General features: G+C 38.9%; 1 protein-coding gene across 1 annotated transcript in view; it reads left to right on the top strand.

The window, feature by feature from the left end:
- The first annotated feature begins 8319 nt into the window (after positions 1 to 8319).
- Positions 8320 to 17500, top strand: part of LOC138014068 (uncharacterized) — a 134135-nt gene continuing 124954 nt past the window's right edge. Inside the window, 2 exon segments of the mRNA XM_068861097.1 lie at positions 8320 to 9121; positions 16452 to 16636. Of these exon segments, the coding sequence (XP_068717198.1) occupies positions 8380 to 9121; positions 16452 to 16636 (927 nt within the window). The 5' untranslated portion in view covers positions 8320 to 8379.

Below are 17500 nucleotides of genomic sequence, written 5' to 3'. Positions count from 1 at the left end.
TACAATCTGCTCTTTAGTTGTGCGTCCAGGACGAGTCTGTACACCGAAATTTGATGTGCTTGTAATTATATTAAAAATGTGCTTGAAAATATCCTTCTGAAGTCGCGAAGTAAACTCAATGACCCACGGGTGCGAATGCTTTGCTGTTAAGAATTGTCTTCGCATCAATGTCTTTTTCCAGTAGCTTATTTCACTGCATGCCATGTGGTGTAAGTCACACTTCTTGAATTTCAACTTTTCCCTCAAATTTGCCTCCGAGTGCGACTTCATAGTTTGCTCCTTAAGTATCGCAAGCTCCTTAAATAGGTCTTCCACTGCCAGCTTTTGTGGAACATCTTCCCTTTGAATACCACTATAATATTTCATCTCGAGTTTTCTGTAAAACTCATCTATTTCTTTTGATATTTCCTTGGTCAGGGCATTGTTTAGAGAGCTGGCCGCCATCTTGAATTGGGATTTTAACCTAGTCCCCAGGGCTATCCGCATGTGGCGGCAAGAAGAGCCTCGATTTCGTGACTACATCGAAATCGACAAAAAATCCCCAATGTGAACAGGAAATGTGGTAGCCCCAGAATGATCTGTCGAGTTTTGGCGATAGAAATAATGCAGGGAGTTTGGAAATAACACCTAAGGCCGAGCGCGGTTGTGGGATACGGCGTTAAAATTTTTCTTCCCAGTCCTCCAAATTACGTCACCAGATCACTTGGTTATACTGGGTGGTTTATTCTTTCGGTGTCCTCTTCATTATATTCGGTGGTCTCTCCATTATATTCGGTGCTTACTTCATTATATTCGGTGCTTAAATCAGTATATTGGGTGGTCATTTTATTATACTGGGTGGTTTATTCGTTCGGTTTTCACTTCATTAGGGACCTTAAGCATCGACGACGTTGGGTGTCACGGACGTTCGATTGCTCGCATAAGGGGGAACCTGGGAACGACGTTGTCGCCACCCGAGTTCGTGACATGATTGCGTTAAGCAAAACAATTACGCTAATTTACGGACATTGTCGGTCGACCGAGAAAATGTAATTTACTTGTTCTTGACGATGTCCAGTTTAAAGGAAGCTCGAGAAATGCTTTCTCTAGCATGGAGTCAATTTTATTTCTGAAGAATTTTTGTTGTTGTATGACGCTAGTTTCTCCAAAAATCCATTATTTCCTCACGCCGACAACGATCGTTTTGATCTGGATTCTATGGACGAAGCAGAGTGCTTTCATGAGTTTCGAGTAAGAAAAATGGACATTGTTAGACTTGCTGATGCCCTTGGATTGCCTGAGAGTCTATACTGCCACCAACGAAATAAGGCCGACCGCATACAGGGACTCTGCATGGTGCTAAAAAGATTTTCATACCCATGTCGTTCGTTGTGCAGTGTCTAATTCGATTACTTTTAAATTGCAAATATATCTATATTATCTTCGGGTGTTCACTTCAGTATATTCGGTGCTTACCGTATTTACTCGAATAAGCGCCGCCCTCGATTAAGCGCCGCACCGCCGATGCGCCGCTTATTCGAGGAATTCCGTATAACCCGGAAAAACACTATAAAACAATTTTAAAACAGCATCGGCAATTTATCGGCGATGTTCTTTAGTTCAAAGTGACTGTATTTCTCTGCTTGGGCGGTAAGCTCTCTTTCCAGAATTCTTGCTATGCGAAGCTCTGATGTAAACTGAACGTTGTAAATTATTCGACAAAGGGTTTTTTTTCACCGCGTGAATTTCTCTCGTAATTCTAGATTTACTATCAGTTTAGTATCAGTCCATAGGAAAATTAACAGATAGAAAGTGTACCGTTGAATAAAAATATAGAAAAAGTAAATTTGTCTGGTACAATGTTTAATGGGTAGCCATAGTTTTTAACGACAGAAAAAGATTTGTTCTGTCATTCTCTTGTAAAATGAAGTTTATTTGGGAAGCCCTCAATATTTCTTTGAGTGGTTCCTGGTTAACCCATTTTATTAAATATTACTACGACTTACTATTGCGAAGATTGTTTACATTACTCATTAACACGAAGATTTTTCAACAATTTGATCTAACCCAAAATCATTCAGATAGTAAAAAACTTCGTATCTATTATCCATTTCCTTCGCGTTCATGTTTGTGAGCATTTTGATTTGCGATAATTCATGTGTTCGCAAGTTTGTTTTTGCATCTCATAGATGTTAAGATTTTCAATTCAACAAACTCTGTTTTGATGGGCCACCCAACCTCATTGTGTAAATATTTCACCCTGAAGTTGAAATTGATACGTTTTGTTTCCGAGGAAACAAAACCAAAAATAAGTAGTGTTTCGTTTCCGGACTGAGCAGCCCCAGGGATGATTAGAGTGTCAGTTACATTAGGGGACAGTTTAGCTGTTGCTCATGTAATGTAACTCATTCAAATTCCGCACTTCCTTCCGTTTGTTTTCGTTGTGGCAAAACTGTGCTACCTGTCCTTACATTTTCCATGGACTAAAAACTACACATTTTTATCTACTGCGAAACACGCTCCATTAATTCCCAGATAACTTGCGAAACTAAAAACCTTATCTTCATGATTTTATGTAACAGATATCATTTAAAGTACATAGGAGAAACTAAACGAAGTTTAAAAGACTATTTTTATGAACACCTCCGCAAAGTTAGACAACACTAACACCAGATCCAAAAAAATAAAAAAATAAAATAAAAAGAGAAAAAAAGGCATGAATATCTAAGTTCTTTCTCTTCACGTTATCAAGAGGACATATCAGTGGATTGAGTCTGTATAAATAAGGTCTCGAGGGTAAAATACTTTCTATATGAAGTGTCAAGCATCCACTATGAATTAACATTTTTCATGATCAGCTTAGCTTCGTTTCCATGCTAGGCGTTTGGTTCCGTATTTGAAAGCCGGATTTCTCGGTAAAAAGGCAAAATCAAGCTTGTTTGCTGCATTAAGGACTAAGTTTAAGTTACGTTTTTATATATATCGATGTATAGGTTATGTACACAGTTTAGATAGCCGACTGTAGTCTATTTTGTTGTGTGTTACTTTCTTGTTCGAAGTGTCTTTAATCGTTTTTAATTTGGCTTCTTACTTTCCTTCGCTTTTATAGTTATTGAGGAAGCCATTACTCTTTTTATTACATCATTTCCTTTATTGTAATTTGTTATGTTAGGAAAAGGCTACTAAAGTTGTTGTTGTTGGTGGTTGACTTGTTGTTAATTCACCCTTTTCACCACTCACCACTATGTCTAGTCTGTCATGACACTCCTTGAAGTGACAATTGTCAATGGGTGTAGATCTTGCCTCCTTGGACGCTTGCCTAAATTCTAAATAATCTAAGCGTCCTTTTCCTGATCTTATAATATTCTTCGCATATTCTAAAATTTCTCTCAGGACGAGCTTCGAGACAAGCTATTGATAGTTCCTCCTCTAATGCCAGTGACATCAGCCTTTATAGTTGACTGCGATCACATAAGAGAGACACTTGAGAATTGAGAATACATCAAATAATCTCAATTTCAATTTTTGACACTCAATCTCAGATGTATCCAGGCGATGTTTTTCACCCGAAAAATGGTCAAAAATCAACGGAATCCAAATCAATTATTTGTCGCGGTCACTAAATGTACAATCCATCATTGTTTTTTCCTACGTTTCAGCTTCTCAAATTGTGACATTTTCCAATTCATCCGATTGCAGAAATGTGATGCCATCAGTTCAACCAACAACACAAATAGCATTGAAATTGTCGATCTACAGTTTAGAATGTCGTATAGTTGCTCATTTTTATTTCTCACTCACTCCGTTCTTTTTCATGCAATTTGAATTTGAGCGGCAACAAAAATACTTTGGACTTTCTCTGATTTTCATGGGATTAAATGAGATGCGATAGAGCATGAACAAGCTGGCATGTAGACTGAATTATAAGGGTAAAAATACCAATAAAATAATGGCATGGAACAGATTGTTCGTGACAATGACAAATAATGGCATTTGTGATCAAATTGTGACGTTTTGGGTGCCGAGTCACCCAATAAAGGAACCATGGAATAGGTTGTACCCATATTAATTTGTGGAGTTGGAATCTTGTTGAATGCCATTTGGGTCCTTTTCACAAAGCTTCAACAACAACGATTTCCATCAGCCTCATGTTCTGGAGGTTGTAATCTTTTCGTACATGCTGAATCATGTCACAGTAGCCGCAATAATCCGCCATTATGTGATTGTTGTGGGAAACGATGAATCAACATTTTGTGAAGGAAGAGAGACTATAGGGTCAAAGATGGTTTCAGTTTAGTCTGCTAATTTCATTTGATGCAAGGTTTTATTGTACTCATGATGAAGTAAAATGTTTCCTTGATTTAGCTCAGTGATGATCATCTTCGTCAAATTGAATGCCTTCTCGATGAAGTTAAACCTCAGAATTTATTGTAAACCGCACAAACACTCATTCCAGCCATTGTAATGACTGATGAGTACTCGACAATTGTGTACTACACTTAACCGATTTAATGCTTTTTGTACGAAGCAGTTTGTTACATGTCCGCTCTATAAAGCGGCAATCAAAGATGATTTCCACGAAACCTTACCATGCCAGCAGAGGCCCTATGATCTTCCTTGATGAGTCAGTCTAGGAAGAAAGAACAGGGGCACCCAACGGAACGTTTCGTTAAGGGCTCTGCTTGCAGGGTAATTAAAACAACAACCGTTACGTCTGACGTCAAATAGCTAGAGGTTTTAGGAAGGCCATCTTTAATAGTTGTAGCGTGGCCTTTATGCTTAAAAGCGAATACAGAAATGGCAAATAAAGCACCTACCGAATTCTGTAGAAGCAAAGAGCACTGAGAGACAACGCAGTAAGAATGGCTTACGGGCGACTTGCGCATTGATTTTTTAGGCACGTGCTGTTCATGGGATTGAGTTAAAAGTAGCTTTTCTTGTCATGCTAGTTGGAGTTTGGTCGTTTAAGCTCTCGGTTAATACCGTCAAAATGCAAAGTTTGAAACATATGTTCATATAAGGTACACCATCGAAAGCCTTTTTTAAATCAATCCACATGTTCGAAAGATTCTTTCGCTTTGCCTTCAGTTACACTCTTCAAGGATTATTTAGACAATGCCTCCTGCAGTCTTTTGTTCCGGGGGCAAACGTTACATTGATCCAAATAATTTTTTTTTTAGTTAATTGCATTGGGTGTCGTGAGCATCGGAGCTTATACTCCTTAACAAGCGTCTTTGGAATTCGATGCCGAAACCAAAGCATATTAGTAAGAATAAACACCCAAAAGATGTCTTCTCCAGACATAAGCTAAAGTAGTGTGTATGAAGTCAATAGTTTTCACCCACCGTGTAACAAATGTATTATATTCCCTTCCCAAGAGCTGCTTGGCTCTCTTGGCTGCCAAAGGCAGGACCAAGGAACTCCAATACGGTACAGGTGGCTAATATAAGAGGACCAGGCGGCTCTTGGAACGGGAATGACTGTCTCGCACCAGGAGGTTACAATTTCGTTGTAATTTGTTGTTGCGAAAGCCTTGTTTGAGTGTATGACGATTTTACAGGGATTTTCGATACCTTTTGTAAAAGATAGAGGCACCGGGCCGTTAAATATTTTAAACATCAGATTGGCCATGTGGAATTGCCTTATGCCGGGAATTTAATTGAGTCCAACCTAATTCCTCAAGTGAGTTTCCCCGCATGATTTAGAGTACGAAGCTTTTGGAAACTATTGCTTAGAGTGTCACCTATTGAATCCCACAAAATATAATGGAACTGATATATGGTTCAATAATTGACCTGTATAAATCAAGAAGTTTCTCGCTTTTTAGAAAGGGTTTAGGTTTTCTTATTATTGTTAAATTCGAGGTCACTTAAATTAATGCATGATGCTTTGCAGGTGGGCACAAACATTCAGTGAACTCCACTCAGTTGCCATCAGTATTGGACAAGGAGAGTTCTATGTTACCTTCATTGAGAGCGGCGATTCGTGTCTCGACCCGATTAACATAAAATCTGTCTTCAACAAATTAAGAATAAGTTTGTTCATATAAAGCCAGGCGGCAATTTCTTTAACATCCTTATTCATATGGCTAAGGTCCAACTGGCGTTTGACACCGGCGTCCTAACTGCTGTTATCACGAGTGTAACACTACAATAGATCAAGTTGTGGTAGTTTATCTACACTTGACGTTGTTGACACCAGTTGTTCACGCAACCTCCAGGCTAGCATCAAACATGGGTCTGCTGAATGATTGGAAAGTCTTAAAATAGATTAGATTGGACCACCTGAAAAGCCCCTATGGGGGGCGGTCAATAAAGTATGCACGTATGTATGTTATAAATATGCTTTGATTTTGCTACGTTGCGTTGGCAACAAACTCTGACAATGATCTTAGGAAATTTGAAACAGCTCGACACCGTTGTAACACCGTTGTTACCCCTCAGCTTTGTCTTGCACAACTGGTAGATTGCAACTTGCGAATGTTAGGTTCGTGTCGTCCGCAAACAATCGCGCTATTCCGTATACCAAGCAATTGGGAATATTATTGACGTAAATCAAAATGAGAAAAAGACTAGAATGGAGTGACTCTTGAGGTACCCCACAAGTGATCATATAGAGAGGACCCCTTAATAACACAACACACTTTGCACACCTGTTGAATTATTTTGTTATGCCCTGCCCAGTGGATCCTCATAAGGTAAAATACAACCAGAACCTTGTCAGGTTTTAAAATCTTTTATCCGACAGGAAAATTAAAAATAAGCATTTTATAGGGTTGTGTCAAATTTTCCCAACGAGTTTTATGTTACTGTAGGTTCAGCCTTTGTAGTTGACTGCGATCACTCAAGAGAGACATTGAGAATTGAGAATACGTCAAATAATTTCAATTTCAATTTTTGACACTCAATCTCAGATTTATCCAGGCGATGTTTTTCACCCGAAAAATGGTCAAAAATCAACGGAATCCAAATCAATTATTTGTCGCGGTCACTAAATGTACAATCCATTATTGTTTTTTCCTACGTTTCAGCTTCTCAAATTGTGACATTTTCCAATTCATCCGATTGCAGAAATGTGATGCCATCAGTTCAACCAACAACACAAATGGCATTGAAATTGTCGATCTACAGTTTAGAATGTTGTACAGTTGCTCCTTTATTTCTCACTCACTCCGTTCTTTTTCATGCAATTTGAAAAAAATAATAATAATAAAAACCTACACATTTTTATCGACTGCGAAACACGCTCCATTAATTCCCAGATAACTTGATCAGACAGGAAAATTAAAAATAATCATTTTATAGGGGTTTGTCAAATTTTCCCAAGGACTTTTATCCTACTCGATTCGGGAAATGACCCAGCGCTCACTCCCGAAATCACGAACTCGAGTGAGCGGCAGAAATCGAGCCTAGTTTTGCCCAAGGTTGTAGGCAGTAGCCTCTGCCCTACTATCGAAGCCTAAGTTAAAGCTCTAATGAGGAAGAATCGACCTCTTTGTCTGTGAATGCAAATTGGTTTATCTAGGGTTAGGGTCTGTTCCTTATTGTTTTTCTTTTTTTTTTTTTTTTTTTTTTCCGATAGAGCCTGTTAATCAGAGCGCGATCATGGGGTCTGTATTTGCGTAGTGCTAAAAGCAAAGCGAAGAGTGCGAGAAGGGCTGACAAGTGTGACAGAATAGAACGTTTTCAACCAACCTCTAGAGACACCAATAACAATAGAGAAATGTACGACTTCTGGTGGACGAACAAAAGAAGCTAATGAGAGATCTTTTGTTTTCGTCCACCAACATGGCGGCGATGACGTCACGTGAAAACCTCCTATTCGCCAGCGTGTCAAAAGGAGCATTTACACACATACTGCACCTTTCATCACGAAATCAGTCAACCGCAAAATTTTACAAATGGAAAACGTGCTCATGTGAACCTTCTGAATTTAACACTTTTTCCAAGGAACTTTTAAAACCTGCCTGTTAACGAGGGTATTGTAAAGCTACATCTTTTTTATTGCTTAATTTACCTTTAATTAAAAAAAAACGGTACGTGTTTGCGTCACATCACCGTAGTATGCACGCATTCCGGTAGTTTTGATAAAAGAATTAGAAACTCGAAAAGTGTCAAGGCAAGTTTGTCTAACCGCAAACGTCAATATCTTTCTTATTCATGGACGCAGTGATTGAGCTAACGTAAATTTATTCTAATTACGCTTTGGGCTACGTTTCTGAATACAAATATGAAGTTTGACAAGTACAAACAAACTCGACACTGTTGATCAATTTTCACTTGGAAAGATTGATTTAAGCAAGAGAAACGTTTCATTTTCAAAGATTTGGATACTCAGCTCTGTTTGAGCATTAATTAAGGTTCCAAATACACAACTGGACTAGTTAGTTGCGAGTGAATCATGAAAAGGCATCGCCTGAGAGAGTCTTTCACACTTGTGGTTATTCTTGTTTCAGTATTCTATCTTGGACAAACAGCGTTGTCTACCTGTAACAGTGGTATCAACGCTGTAATTACGTCTCCGTGTAAATTTGCTCCGGGAATACATTCATACCAGAGCTTGACCATTAGTACGGAGGTTTTTTTGGAGACGACATCGTGGTCCTCGCAGCATTACTTCAATGTGTCCCAGACGTTTAATATTCAAAGTACTGGAATAATAGTGCTAGAGTATAACAGAGGCATGACGAAGAATCGAGAGGGCGGCGTTAGCGGGGACATCGGCAGCTCTGGCGGAAGCTTTGGAGGAAGAGCTGGTGCTGCCTCAAACACGTCGCTGTCATTGCCACAGGCAGAAACTTACGGTAACGCGTTCGCCGTTGCACAGGCCGGGAGTTGGGGTGGTGGAAACTCCAATACGCGAGCAAAAGGGGGCGGACTTTTGAGAATCTATGCTCGCAAACTTATAATCGACGGCACAGTGCAAGTAAATGGGGAACGTGCACAAGAGAATTCGAATGGCGGAGGGGGAAGTGGTGGCGGTGTGTCGATAGATTGCTATGAAATCGATGGTTACGGAAGATTGCTGGCTTCTGGAGGGATGGGATCTGGCACCGGAGGAGGAGGTTCAGGAGGGAGAATTTCAGTGACGTTTTACCACGGTTTCTTCCCAGGACTGGCTAAAGCATACGGCGGGAAAACAGGTATTCTTTCACACCCTTATCAAAAGAAACCCCTCCTAAAGTGTCGTTCTATAATAGGATGACCAAGACACGACGCACTTTGTCTTCGACGTGACTAGAAGACTTTGTCTTCGACGTAGTTTTGTTTCTCATACTTTTTTAAAATTTATATTTTGAGATAGTTAGCTATTAACTGGAAGTTAAACTCGCCATCAAAAAAGATTTCAGTTCTCTAGCTTCAACTGATATTGCTAGGCGACTTTTGTTGCAAAAAGTACTAACGGTCCTTAGTGAAGCCATTGGAAATCTTGCAATTTAGCATAATTCTAAAATGTTAAAAAAAAAAAATAATAATTAATCCTCTTTTCGGAGCAAAACGACTCGCCCATTGGAAGCTAAAGCAGGAAGTTTGATTGATGTCATAAACCTGTAAAGATAAATTACATTGGAAATCGCAAGCGCTTATAAGCAACAATACGAATAATTCTCTCAGAAAATATCCCCTTTGAGTTACACTTCTCTCATGTTTCTACCTCTGCTGGGGCAAAGGGATCTTCAAGGATAAAATGGATAAGTTGCATCGCGCGGTTATTATATCAAACCGTCACAGTGGATTAATCACGCACTAATTCTCTGATTGCACTCACGTGATAAGACGGCCATTTTCGCTATTGTTCTTTCCACCAACATGGCCGCCGTGAAGTCAGGTGCGATGTCCTGCCTCGTCTTCAAAGCCAGTCTAAGTGCGAAGTTTTTGTGATGGTAATTAGTTCTACTTTACATATGAATGAAAACTAATTTTCATAACTTGAAAAACTTCGCACTTAGACTCGCTTTGAAGATGAGGCAGGCTTGAACTCGGAAATGGCCTATTGCACTGATGTCATAATCACAAAATTGCAGTAAGATAAGCAAGCCTGAACACATCCTGCGTAAACGGGACATGTGAACCAATACAACCCGGTTATACCAACAAAAATCCTGGATAATGTGTAGTTTATGTATTCACAAAATATTTAGTCGCTCTGTTAACAAAAGTGTATTATTTTCGATTTTCCCCTTTGAAACGTGCTACAAACCATTTACACTCTGCTCCTCAAATATATTCGCTACAGAAATTGACCAATATCAATATTTTTAAACTGGGGGCGTATATCTGTGCATTCCTCATAATGATTCAGCTGAAATTCCAACCACTCCTTCCTCGTCTTCAAATTAAAGTGACAAAATCATGTGTATGCACATGCAAGTGCAATACTTACTCAAGCGTAAAGCGATAACACATTATGCACAAAAAGTGTTTGGATGCTGCGACGTTGTTATCAGTCAGTGCAATAAAATGTATTATTTGCCACATGACTCGGTTTCCTGTTTTCGCAGGGGATTATATTGAGTTATTCCCCTCAAAACATCCACAGTGCAAATTACAACACGAGACAAACTACACCTAAATATTCAACTCAGTCCATGACAATTTTGTCTTCGCAATTTTCCACGCACATGGATGTAATTTAAGTCCCTAGAGACTACATATATTTGTTTCTTTACAAATTTTCATCATGCCAATTTTTTCATGCCGACATCTCAAACAACAGTGCATGTTCTAGGAAACCTCACCAATGTGTAAAATAAGCATTTTATCGGCCTTTCACTCGAGGATATCAGATTTATTCACCTCTGGTTCCGCCCCCACCCCCTCCCTAATGGGGCCTCAACAATCAGCACAGCAGTACTATGACAATATACTTTACTAAAGCCTTTTGAGGATTATTAAGATAAAATGTTGAAATTTCTTGGAATCGATCGTTTGCTTTGGTTTGTGTATAAAACTAAATACATTGTATGTCTTTTTATTTGTTGTTTAAGGCTATTTTACAAATATTCTTTTCACGTTTTTGATTCCAGCCTTTGGAGTTAAAATGCCTATAAAACCTCTCCAATGATCGTTCATGTCAATATCCAGTAAGATGTCTGATATTTTCGAATTTCGAAACATTTTGTGAAAATCTCATGAGTTGTCATCAAAGGCAACTTTCTCTTCTGACACTTGCCGACGCGATGTGCATATTTTTGTCATGTCGATATCTCTTATGCCAAAAAACCAAAATCAATTGACCATTTGTTTTGTTTTGCTGAAATTGAAAGTACAAATTTCTCACAGGTAGAGGTTAACTTCTCAGGCTGGCAGAGTGATAGCTGCCGAGATTCGTAAACAAACTTATTTTAGTAGCTAGTTGAAGCAAGACGACATTAAGCCTAAAATCCTAGACGTCAAAACTCTTGGGAAGGTTGCTTCTCTCCCCTCCCCCCTCCTTCAATGTTGTGCAAAACTGAATGGTTTCAGTGGGAAATTGTTGACTTACATTCCAACATTGAATAGGGGGGAGGGGGGCTGTGTGAGAGAAAGTGAGACTATTTCTTTTCAGCTTTAACAGAAGCAGGTTGATATACAGCTCTGGTGTGGTTCATTTACATAACCTTCCCAACTACTTTTGTCTATGATTGTCTGAATTTTCTGGGCGTGGTCTTAAATTGGAAAGACGACTTTTTTCTTAGCGTTTACAGTGCCTTTGAAAAACAAACACAATTAGTGCTTGCTTTAACATGTAACTGCATTTTGCCGTGATATCATGAATTTTAGGCGTTTATCTGGTTAAAAATAAGGCAAGTTTTCAACTTTCATACATGTGTTTGGACGTCATGTTGCATTAGTGTCTCAACGGTATTAAATTGTAGAGCAAATAACATGATGAAAATTCCTTCGTAAATGAACAGAAAGGGGAGGAGACTAAATGATAGTTAATTAAAGGCAAAAAGATGGTCTTGAAAGGTCAAACGAGTTCACGGACTAAACTCTTACAATGGCGGATGTCAGTTGCACTTTGCCAAGTTGAGAGCAGCGCCTTTCAAAAACGTCATGTGCATTTCAAACAGAGTTACATTAAGCATTAAATAAGTAAATTAACAGTGATTACTTTTTTTGCACTTATATTGTGAGTAGGATGTCTTTTTAATCATTGAGCTATTTTGTGAACTGTAATCATGTATGTGAACATTATTACTCCATGACATTAACGGATTTTGGAGTAACGTTGTGAAGCGTCAAGCAAGTCTGAAATCCAAATCATAAAAAGATGATTTTAACCAAATTTCACTATTGTGAGATTTTATTTATGCATTGGAAAGTACATTATAAGAACATGTCCAGAATAAGAAATGGAAGCCGCGTGTCAAATACTAAGAGAGTTATAAGCGTTCAAAGCAGATTTCCTACTCTCATACAATCCTAGACAAAACTGTTGGGAAGGTTAGCACTTTTGAAGTCTTCATTGCTTCTCTCCCCTCCTCCCTCCTTCAATGTTGTGCAAAACTGAATGGTTTCAGTGGGAAATTGTTGACTTACATTCCAACATTGAGTAGGGGGGACGGGGGCTATGTACGAGAAAATGAAACTATTTCTTTTCAGCTTTAACAGAAGCAGGTTGAAATACAGCTCTGGCGTGGTTCATTTGCATAACCTTCCCAACTACTTTTGTCTATGATTGTAGTTTTCATATGTCGGGAAAATCCCAGACGATCGGGGATTTCGCAGTTTCGCGACCGTCCCAGATTTTGCCGACTAATGAAAACCATAAATCGTAGACATTCCCGATAATCTGTACCCTGCGAGCAGAGTCTCTTTCAATCTTCCTACTAGATAATTCGGGAAGAGGAAAGTAGACTCTGCTCGCAGCCTCCACATTTCGCATTGAGCATGCGTTAAAAATTTATGTATTCGGTGTCAGTCATGCGTGACCTGTAGCCACAAAAGCACAAAACGAAAAACAGTCGGGATATTTTCCAACAACTCTGGCAAACACACAACAATCAAGGAATCATTTCATTGGAAACTCAAGATAGTCCACTCTTAAAATGCCATTTTTTTTTTTTACTGAAAAATTTATAGGTTTCTGTCACACAAGTTTCTGTAACCGACACACATAGGAAAAACTCATGGGAATTCTAACAGTTAAAATTGCCACGCTGTCGTAAATTTCAAAATATTGATGACGCGTGGCGATTGATCATGCGCAAAAATTAAAAAAACAGGTTTGACAAGTCGAAACTGGACTGACTCATCCAATTCTTTGGATGAGCGGCAAATCAAAGAATGTGGAGGCGGCGAGCAGAGTCTACTTTCCTCTTCCCGACTTATCTAGGAAGATCGAAAGAGACTCTGCTCGCAGGGTAGATAATCTGGGAATCGGGAAAATAGGAAGCGTTTCTATTTTCCCGACGTGTCCCAGATTTTTGCGATCGTCGGCGATTATTCCCGACATATGAAAACTGTCGGAGAAGTCGGCGATGGTCTTTAGCCCGTTACCAATCCTCTAAATCGCAAGTTTCATTTTTTTTTTTTTTTGCCCACTTTCCATTTTCCGCAGAAGCCACTATCGGGAGAATCTGGGACAAGCATCTGGCGATTTTCCGATATGTCGGCAAAATCTGGGACGGTCGGGAAACTGTGAAATTCCCGATAGTCTGGGATTTTCCCGACGTACGAAAACTAGGCTTTAGAGTGGGTTTTTAGGCAACGTAATTTTTTTCGTCTTATAAAACAACTTTATACTTTGACATGTGCCAATAGCCGGGATATGCATATTTTTGGCACGTCGAGATCGAGATGTTTAATGCCGAAATTTTGCATAAAATTTAAAATATAAATTCCTGACGGGTAGAAGTAAACTTTATTTTAGATGAAATTCTTTGTCGACTGACAGTTGCTGAGATGGTAAAAGAACTTGCATTTGAAATTTGTCAGTCTAATTTTGGTAGCTAAGTTAGCTGATAACTAAAACCAAGACCAACTAACACCAGAAAGGTCACGAAATTATCTTTAAATAATTTTAACGCCCATGACAAAAACACAAACAACAATCACACAGAGAATGTTAATGTGTAGCATTTGTTACTCGTAAGCACATGTCCCCCGAGGGAACTATTTTTAGTCGTGGATATTTCGCGTATCCACAAGTATCGTTTAGGGGTCAGAATATGAAAATTTGACACTCTCTCAGATGCAAGCTAATCGACAAGTCAACCAGATTCTTTGTAAAATTCTGGAAGAGCTATCGATAATTTAGTATAGTTGAAATTACAATGGAACAAGAATTTCCCCCTTCTTTTTTAAGATAAAAATCAAAAAAAAAATTCCAGCTAGCACGATCGGTGGACAGATATCTCTTTATACAGATTATTCTTTGGGCAGAGATCATAGACTCAATATTGGACATTTTTAAGCCTCCTTTATCAATTGGGTTGATAAAAGCTGTGCGCTTTACCTTGTCATTTCCTTTCCAAACAAAAGAATATAATACAGTATTTATTTTCTTAATAAACTCTTTTTTGTTTGAAATAAGAACAACCCTGTATAAGATATTTGGTATAGCGAAAGATTTGATCACTTGTATTTTTCCAAGTAAAGTAAGCCCTCTCCAGCTCCAGCCCTTCAACAATCCTCTCAGAGATTTCTCGATTGATTCAAAATTTAGTTTATAAAACAGTGAGTGGTTAAAAGTAAAATTCACCCCTAAAATTTTTATGACTTTACTTATTTCATTTACGCCTAGTTCTGAGCTACTAGATAACTTTCCTATTTCCGAATAACAGAATTTCCGTTTTTTTTCATTATGGCGTTTGCATCCCGGCGAATCTACACAGATTGTAACAATGACGAGAAGTCCTGCAATTGCGAAATATGCCGTTGCTCTGACGTATAGAACAATTCACAGATAATAGTCATGCTAATATATTTTTGCCCTACAAAATGGATCAGCATGTACAACAAGGTAAATAGTAGCTAAATAAATCTTCTAGTCATGTATACACAATTTACTTCAGTATCACTGAAAAAATTTGAAAATGTTAAAATTCTAATATAGAAAATTGATAAACTGATTAACTCGAAACTAATCACCAACAGAGCAGCAGTGTGTTTCATGCTTTGTCTAAACTTTGAATTATTCATGGCGCCCCGCCTTATACCTCTGCGGGGCCCGCGTTATTTCTGCAATTGCAAATGTATCGAGGAAAACTTTTTCAATCACATATTGAAAAATAGTCTCTCAATCTCAAAACTCAATACTGCGCGCAAAACCGCCTACGCATTTCTCCTGAACGCATGGCCTGTTTTTGTAAACGTTTTCATGATCACTTCGTTGACATTTTCTTAGAACAACCTAACCAAGAAATGCACCCGTAATTCATTAGTGGCAATGCAGTATGCTTATAAATTGACAAAATAGGTAACAACCATGAGATTTTCTTTAATATCCTTAACTATACCCACAAATTCGTTGACAGATGAATTTCAAATGGCTTTTCTATGCTAAATTGTGGTCTATATATCAGTGAACGTGTTTAAACATTCACGCACACACACTTGTGTGTGTAAACAGTGTGCAATGAACTTGAACTTGAACTTAAATTTGTGGCTTTTTTGAGTACATGTCAATGTTCGTAGTCGGGTATGACGTCACGTGCAAACGACCTATAGAGCGTTTTCACGCACGTGACCAGCAGGCATATTGGATTACTGAAACAAAGGAAAGTATTTTGTATAAAAATAGAGATCAATTCCCGGATGATTAGTTTGGTACACCATCATGGCTGCCATTTCTTTGTTTTGAAACACCAACATAGCCGCCGTGACGTCATGTGAAAACGCTCTTTAGGCTGTGTTCAATGACGCGATTGGTGCCCCTTGGAGGGTGGACGAGATATCGCCTCCTCCTTGCAAATCTGCGAGTACTAGCCAATTGTTGGGAAATTCCGCAAGGGGTGACCACGGCAAAATGTTGAGTGATTTTCCAAAAGCACCGGTCATCTGGACGAAATCTTGCTTAGCGGGTGTTGTTTCTTAAATAAGGGCTTACAACAAGGAAATAATGTCCAAACTTTTGGTTGGTCCAACCTAGAATAAAGGGGCTACCTCAGTTGGGTCCTAAATTATCGGATGGAATTGTGGAAAACAGGTCGTACAATTAGTTAACACCCGAAATAGTCGGAAATTGTAAACTGCCCGCGTGAGTGTTTTATACAAAAGGTAGAAATGATCCTCCTATTTTAAGAAATTTTCTATTAGAATTACTTCAAAAATTCAGGTGGCTTCAACGTGATTTGAAACCATGAGGTCATGCCTTCGAGTCCCGGTGAAGTCACCTGCAAATTTTCAGGTGTCAAAAATTTGCTGAAAATTGCTGAAATTGTCCAGATAACTGAGGACTAGTTCTCCTTTTCATATGTTACCCGCACTGCAAATATATCCATTTATTTCATTTATTTAATGTTATATGTCATTTTTTATCATCAGAAAATGAAGTGACTCCCCGAGTTGTAAGCGGGAATCAATTGACGGCTTCTTCTATAAGAGTATATACCTCTTCATGGCCATATTCAAGAACTTATTACTACCCTTCTCACGCATCGCTGGGATACACTGGACGCACTGGAGGGTGGATGCCCGCGACAAATAATATTGGTTCCGAATATTTGGAGGTGGGGATTCGATTCTAACCGTTAAGCTCATTTTGGCCGGTCTGTATTGCTCTTTCCTATCCGGGAATTTCGCTTTGTTTTCATCCTCAGTACAAATTCCATTTGAAATGCTAACAAAACAGTTATCCCATTTGAGGAACCGAATAGAAGACAACAACTTTAGAGGGTGTTTACATGACACCGGGCCCGTGACTTTCGTCCCGGAGCGAGTTCACTCCGGTTCCCCGTTGTGGCTTTGCGCTCGTTTACATGATACCACCCGAAAGTGTCGCACCGGAGCGAGTCATACAGGCGAGAGTTCACTTCGGTTTCTGTATCGGAGGGAGAATTTCATTCCGGTACGAAATCTCGCAACAGTATCTTATAAAGGAGGAACAACCACTAGTTTCTGTATGAACTTGACCTCTGGGTGGACTGGAAAGGGTGGAGATCCTGGAATGGAACTCGCCCCTGGGGAGTTTTCTCATTTAAACAGCCCCTAACAGCCCTTTCTTAAGTGATAGTTTTTTCAACTCTACAATCCAGGACAAAACTAGTTGACACCTTTCTTAAGTTTGATCCTTTTGGACAATAACTACAAACAAAAGCACGACACGACAAATAACTGCATCTCTCATTCTCTCTGTAGGGAGAGAAATATGTGAGCTTCAAACCTCTAAAGTTTTTTTCCTTCAATCCGAGTCCAAGTGACCCAAATTTTCATTTCCTATAATTAGGAAAAAAGATTCCTTTTTCAGTCAAGGTAAACCTTTTGAAAAAGAATGGTTAATGACCTTTTATATGAAACCTTAATGGAAAAAAAAAAGAGTCTGCTAACGTACAGTCCACGCACGAAAGGGCACAAGTTAAAAAAAGAGGAAAAAT

The sequence above is a fragment of the Montipora capricornis genome, chromosome 8 (genome assembly GCF_036669925.1).
Source record: "Montipora capricornis isolate CH-2021 chromosome 8, ASM3666992v2, whole genome shotgun sequence".
Lineage (NCBI taxonomy): Eukaryota > Metazoa > Cnidaria > Anthozoa > Scleractinia > Acroporidae > Montipora > Montipora capricornis.
Note: the sequence above shows the minus strand (reverse complement) of the source record. Positions and strands in the feature narration are given on the sequence as shown.